At 38.5% G+C, this 7356-nt stretch overlaps 1 protein-coding gene across 2 annotated transcripts in view; it reads right to left on the reverse strand.

The window, feature by feature from the left end:
• Positions 1 to 6858: 6858 nt before the first annotated feature.
• LOC102298011 (small EDRK-rich factor 2) overlaps positions 6859 to 7356 on the reverse strand; it is a 2315-nt gene continuing 1817 nt past the window's right edge. For both annotated transcript variants that reach the window (XM_005949195.3, XM_005949194.3), the window contains exon 3: positions 6859 to 7291. In XM_005949195.3, coding sequence (XP_005949257.1) covers positions 7225 to 7291 — 67 coding nt within the window. In that variant the 3' untranslated portion in view covers positions 6859 to 7224. The remainder of the gene's footprint in view (positions 7292 to 7356) is intronic.

Consider the following 7356-nt stretch of genomic DNA (forward strand, 5'->3'; position numbering starts at 1 on the left):
CAGGCAGCATTATTACAAAGAAAGAATGCACTCACCAGCTCAGCACCAGCACCGGGCCACTGATGTTTATTGAGAGTGTGACTGCTGAGGATGGATTCTGTGTCCAGGTCTATACTCTCTGCTCAGATTCAGCCAAATGCTGAAAAACAACTGGACAGTGCTTCACTGTGCAAATGGATAAACACCCAACGTATACTGCAAAGGCAACAGAACAGTACAGAGGTCTTTACATGGGACACAGGGGCAAATTTACACAAATACTCTTGTGCAAAAACCTATGAATGTATCTCTATAGATTTGTATGAAAAGGGTTTGGGATCCATCAGATATTATGTTGTTTTCAGATATGAATTATGATGTTTTTAATGTCGACACTACGTTTACCTTCTTAGCATTCACCAAATGACCAGTGACCCATTTGAGGCTAGGATTGCATTTTGTTTCAGAAAGTAGGAGATGTTCGATTTCAAAGGAAGTCTAATACACTGACTCTGGTCTTAAAGTTATTCTCTTAAAAGAATTTTCACATGGCTTGTCAAAACAGGAAAAATAGTTACAATATAAAGAGTGGACGTTATTCAAGCATAAGAATAGATGGGTCACTAATGATCTGGTGGATCTTAAGAGGCCACAGATTTCCCCTCATGCAGATACAAAGTCCTTATTGCCAACCTGCAGACATTTTTGTGCTTACTTTTCAGCTTCTTGGCAAACTTTATAATTCAGAGATACTCTTTTAGCCTCAGGTTTCAATTCTCTATCATGAGACGCAGTCGTGTGTAAAAGTTAAGATACGCATCAAGAAAACTGTTAAAAGAACGAAGCATCGTTGGAAAAGTTTCTCTCTACAATATATCAGTGCAGTGTTATGCATTGACATGTCTTTGGATCGATATAAAATGATTAAATATTTACAGACATGTCTGATTTCATTTACTCTAGCTGAAGCAGCAGCTTAACAATGCAGGAGGATGAGGTGCGCCTGAGAGCTTACAGATAACATATTCCTCCTGCCCTGTCATTATTTGTAGTATTATAACTCTGAAGAGACAGCTTCTGTGATAACATAAGGCGCTGTGTACACGTTGTTGCTATCAACTAGATACATAATTTATAACATCCATCATTCCTCGTGCAGTCATGATCCAAATAAATGGACACACCAGTATCTTGTTTAAAGGGCTATTGAAACACGGTGCTGCTTTCACCCTTGAAAAAATGAAGCAGGAGGAGTACCTGCCTGTGGCTACATTTATCAGCTATATGATGATGATGTGATGATCACATTTCTTCTTAATGGAGAACCTTGTATACACATGTTGTCAGAGTAGCATAAGGTTGTGTGGAACTGCTGTAAGCAGACAAGCGTGACATTGCTCGTATAGTCACTTCAGGAAGAGTGCACCAGTGTTTAGTTTTTGCCCACTTTATATTGCTGTGGATTTCAATTTCAATTGATAAAATAAATAAAATTAGAAGACGCCCCACTATCTATTGGTTGACTGATAAAAGTGGCATTTCCCTCCCATTAATCTGTATGTAATTATCCATAACAATGGACTAAAAACATGTTGCATTTTTTTTTCTAAATTACAAATCATAAAACTTAAACTGACACAATGATTAAAAACCTTGGGGTCTGTGAAGGTTCTCGGTTATCCAGGTCATGGTAGTTTAAAGAGCTTGGAAAGAAAAGCGCTTGGACTTCTTTAAGTTGCTTGAAGACATTTCACCTCCGTCCTGCTGAAGGACAAAGAAAAAGCATCAAGTTATGAAGTCCCAGAAATTCTCTGTAATCAAGACTTGGATCAGGGCAAAGGTATAAGACGGTTTCTGGGTGTCCCTGGAAGCACAGAGGCCTCCAGTTTGAGCTGGAAGAGAGCTCAGCATTCACCCAAGATGAGTAACTGAGAAAAAGGGTCTTCTTCATTAATCAGGAGCTTGATGTAAATCAAAAGATATGACAGTCAACTTGATTTTAAAAGACTCTGTATGAATAAGCAACAACTGTTTTATTTTAGATTTTTATCAGAATAGAAAAATAAATATTTTGGGCAAATCTTAAAGCACTATTAATGGCCATTATTCCTCCCTACCTGACTAATGCAGCGACGCATGTATGGTGGGAGAATCATGCAATGAGAGAGCTTCACAGTGAATGAGGTGAAACACAGGAAAATGTGAGTGCAGTGAGCTGGGGAAACATCGGGCATTCACCTTTCGTTTCTTTCAGTGACCCGAAGCAACCAAAACAGCCCTGCATGTACTTCAGGACTGAGTGTCCAGGAGTGTGTCAGTGGGCCAAAGCCCAGAATTACACCCAACAGAATTTTGTACACAGACAAAAAATATGTTGTAGCCTGTCCCATGTCACAGGACAAAAAGCAGGGTATACCCTGGGGAGGTTGCCAGTGTGCTGGAGGGCCAACACAGAAAGCCAGACAACTGTTCATGTTCACATTCACACCTACAGCCAATTTAGAAGCATCGGTTAACCTAACATGGATGTGTTTGGAGTATGGGAGGAAGTACGTGTAGGGATTCCAGCAGGCGTCGGGAGGATGACCCCAGTTGGCAGGTGGATTCAAACCCAGGATCTCCTTGTCGTGAGGCAACAGTTTTAACTACCAGTTGTGTGACATTGTGGTAATACAGCGCAGTGATGCTGATTTTATTTTTCTTTATCTGTATTAAATGAGCACAATTTTAATATACTTGAAATCATTGTTTTGCTTTGTCACTATCTATTATCCATGAATATACACCGATAGGGGAAAAATAGCTTTAGTTATGTTAAATTAAATGTAGTACAAAAAGTAAAGAGCTCCAAATACTTTCTGAAGTGACCAATATTGCTTTTGCCAATGTATCCATTAGGCTCTCTAAAATGAGTCCATTTGCAGTCTGGAATGGGATCAAAACTGGTAGAATTTTCTGTTTTCCTTTCCAAAAAATATTTTTTCAGCCTAGGTGATAAAAAAAAAGCTTTGTGCTCTAATATTCACACAGCTAAGCTCCTGCATACAACCACAGCCTTACACTGTTGACTCCTGAGAGTGAAAAATATCAGGACTGGATCTTATGAGCTGTACATGGTTCTTGAAGAAAGGGCGATATCTTAAATCCTCCAAGTCCATCCAAGTCTAAACTCAGTTTTCCTGCCCTTCTGAGATATAAGCTCTGTGTTTCAATGGGAATGTTAACCTGTTGATGTACATTTATTGAATCTTCATAACAATTTAACATTGTTGAATCATTTAAACACATTGTAGAGATGGGATTCAGCTAAATAAGTTATCACAAGCATTCTGCACAGTGACCAGCTTCAGACCATTTCTGATATACCATTTATTTTTTTTATCTGGGGCTTCTTTTCTTTCTTTAAATTTCACCTGCCCTGCACCTGAGGGTCATTTTTAAAATTGTGAAATGTATAATTAAAGTTAAAATTTGATTGAAACGGCACTTGTTTTTTCTTTGGATAATTTGAGCCCATATTTAACACATGTAAATCTAAGCAGCTGCAGTACATCTTCCCCATTTTTGTGCTTTGACACTGAGCAGTTTAATGTTGTAAATAGCATAAATAAAGTACCCTCCTATCAGCAAGAGCCCTGCAACAACAATGCATTTTCCCCAAAGCTTCCATATCTCAATAAATTCAGCAGAGAGAGCCTAAAGAGATGAATTTAATTAGAGGAGCTGACTTCTGCTTCTCTTTGCATTCTGCTTCTCTCACTACTTCTGAGCTCCTCTCATGGTCTGTTTTAAGAAAACCTGCCAGAACCCACAGTCAGTCTGTTGGGCCTTATGCTTGAATTTTTCTGAGATCTGTTTCGAGTTGTAAGCAGAGCGCCGTGGATGAGAGCGGATAAGGTTTGAAATCTCTTGAATTTAAGCAACCTGCTGATTTAGCATTTGCTCCTCATCAGTATTCAGCTCTTCAGCTGCTCTCCTGCTTTCGGAGACGGAAAAAAGCTAAAGTGGTGACTTAATTATACACCCTGTAATCTGAGAACCGAGGAGAGAAACTCAGTGGATTTCAGTAAGTAGGCACACCGATTATTGACTATAAATAGGCAGAGCTGAATGCCATCAAATATCAGCAATATGGACTTTCTGGTGCTTAGATTTGGCCAGTATACAGCAGCAGTGCTCCAGCGGGTTATCTGCATTCAAGAGAGGCAGATGTTTCAGTAAAGCAATTAAAATATCTTAATTTTTTTTAACTGATTGTTGGCCCTGCACCGAGCAATAAGAACGCAACATAAAATATATCCCAAAAGAGTCTGGATTTCCTTTACTGGATAATTGTTTTCAAAAATACAATGGAGTTTGCTTCCACCTAGTGGTGGAACTATGCCACTGCGGCGCTTCGCTGTCTGGCGATACACTTTGTTTGTACAAGCAAAGTATACACTTTGTATACAAGCAGAGCACAAAGTCTCTTCTCCCTGACGTCAAGTTATGTATCTTATATAAGGTGGAAACCAATTATATACTATTATAATTTATTTCCCTAACCGATAAAACACAAACTCTTCTTAACTAAATGCTCACTGTCATAAGCTAAATAGCTTTCGTCACATTAGACGTGGCTTACAGATCACTTTACTCCTACAAAGCTCTAAGCACACTCTGATTTACTAAAATCAAAACATGTTGTACAGTGACACGCACAACAACTCATCTGTCTTTATTGCCTAATTGTGTAACTAATTTGACTAATACACACCAGGTCAGAGAGCCCAGCCAGCAAGACTTTAACAATCTATATAAAGAATCTGAGAGGCAGAGGAGAAAGAGTGCATGAGTAGTGGAGGAAGAAAAGGAAAACAGTCATTTCTCATTAACTTTAAGCAGCTATGAAAGACCATTTTCTTGTTCATGGCATGTGAACACGCATGTGGCAGTGGGATTTTCCCCACACAGCCATCTCTACTCAAAGAATGGTCTGACAAAGAGAACATATCCAGTGAGCAGCAATCCTCTGGATGAAAATGACATGTAAATGCTGGATGTCAGAGGAAAATAGCCAGCTTAAATAACCACTCGTTACAAACAAGATATGCAGAAGAGCATCTCTGATCACACAACACATGGAACCTGGAAAACAATGGCCCAAAGCAGCAGAAGACCATATCGAGTGCTGTCAGTGATCCTCCATGAGTAGCAGTTGCCAGGAAGAAGAACTGCCTTTTTACCGGAAGACACCTCCAGCAGAACCATCGGCCTCAAAAAGAGAGAAAACCAGAATGCAGACACAAGGACAAAACAGACTATGACCGAGGGTTCTTTGTTTTGATTATGAGAGTAATTAATTCAATGAATTCTTATTGAATAATTGTCTTTTTATTTATAAAGTTATATGCATCAGGGCATAAAAATCATCTGAAGCTCAGCAGGTTCTTAAATTATTTGAATGATGACAATATATGACATATATATATACAGGGCAACTATAGCCAGGTGCTGCTATTCAGATGCATTTGATGAACTGATCATCAGCAAGACCAACTCTAGAAAAGCTCCATACTGTGGACACAAACCTTCAATGACCTTGGTTATCCTGTTTAGGTCCATAGAGGGCTCCCCTGTCGACTGCAAGTACAATATAGAACATAAAAATTCATTATGCGGATCTTCAATGTAATCGAGGGGGACACACCTTCACCTAATCTCACTACATTTATTGTCTTTATTTACTGCACACTGGAACTGATGATGGCCTCAGAAAGTTAGCTATTTCTTTCTGGAGCTCAGTTTTTCTTTTATTTATTTATGTATATGTTTATTATTTGAACAAATGCATATTGAACACTCAGTAGTGCAGTGACTTTTACAGGCTGTGTGCACCGTTTTGGTGGCTTCGCAAGAAGAGTCAGAGATTTTATGAATATCATTTTGAAAATAGTGAGAAAGAAATGTCTTACCATAGTCAATAAGAACGCACTAATTTTGCGTTAAGCTATGCGACATGGAGTACAATACATCACACCTACACTGGAGTTTAGTTTCAGTTTCCTGGGTGGATTTGCCCGTTTCCATTTAGATTTTTGGCTTGAAAATGTTCTGTTTCAGTTTAGCTTTATGTGTTTTTTCTCAGGGAAAGGTTTTTAGATGTTAAGAATAGACATTACGTAACAATACTTTGGATCACATAGTATCCTAGTAACAAAAACACACCCTGTTTAACCACAATGAGAGAAGAGAACATTTCCTGTTTACCTTTTAGTTTTATGGGTGAACAGTATGTTTCTTTCAGGATCCAATTTATTTATTTTTCCAATGTCTTTTTCCCTAAACACCCACTTTCAGTTCACTATGATTCTGATGTTGATGCTGGTTCTGTTAACCATGGTTTACTACAAAAGTGAAATATAAAATTTCAAACAAAACATAGGTTTATGTTAAAAACCAAACATTTCCAAAGTCACAAATGACCCCACACAGCTCTCCAGTACCCTACCCCAACTATGAAAAGCTGTATTAGTAGACTGAATAACTAATGGCAGGATACACTTTAGAAATATCACAATTCAAGTAAATACGGTTGCTATGGTCATAAATGACCACACATAGTGGACTGTTTTCAGATATCTTTAATCTTTTGCTCTTGTTGCTCAATCCAGGTTTAACCTAATTTTAAGCCTTGTAGACACTGTCTTACAAGACCTGTTTTCTCCCTTCTAGTATATAAGTAAACAGCTATAAACACATCTGGAGCGAGGCCTTTTGTAGCTGTATTTATGACCCCACACTGTCCCTCAGTCTATACCTACATGTGGCACCATTACAAAGGTCCTTTGGTAAAAGACTCACTGTTAATATTGACATACTGATAATAAGTCAAACAAGTATGAAACAAACAAAAAAAAGATACACTTTATTTGAAACCAGCAGGGGACATCTTTGTACAAAAATACACAACTGTTACACAGATGCTTTGTGTTGAGAATTGTTCATCATTATTCTGCTCCTTACACCACTGATGCGCCCCTGCATGCAGCACCAAAGTGACACAACCGCTAACTTGCTCAGACATAATTTCATCGTGTAAAACAACAAATCCAACAAGCAATGTCATTTGCCATAGAGAGGAAAGTCAGATCCTGGATTCTTGAGTTTAGACAAAAATTAAAAGATCCTTTCTTATAAATATCAGGTAGAATGCTGAACAGGTTCTTGAGACACCGAGCTGAATTTGTCTCAAGACTTCATTCTTCACTTGGTCTTTCCTTTCCCTCCTTCATTTGCCTTTTTTTGCTTCTGTTGCATTATCTCTGCATCCCTGGAGGAGAAAAGGGAGACATTTCAAGAGAGGACAAGCTTTATTAGGAGACTGAAATGTGCGTG

The sequence above is a fragment of the Haplochromis burtoni genome, unplaced genomic scaffold (assembly GCF_018398535.1).
Source record: "Haplochromis burtoni strain Fernald_Lab_line unplaced genomic scaffold, NCSU_Asbu1 Contig_641, whole genome shotgun sequence".
In the NCBI taxonomy this organism is placed as follows: Eukaryota; Metazoa; Chordata; class Actinopteri; order Cichliformes; family Cichlidae; genus Haplochromis; species Haplochromis burtoni.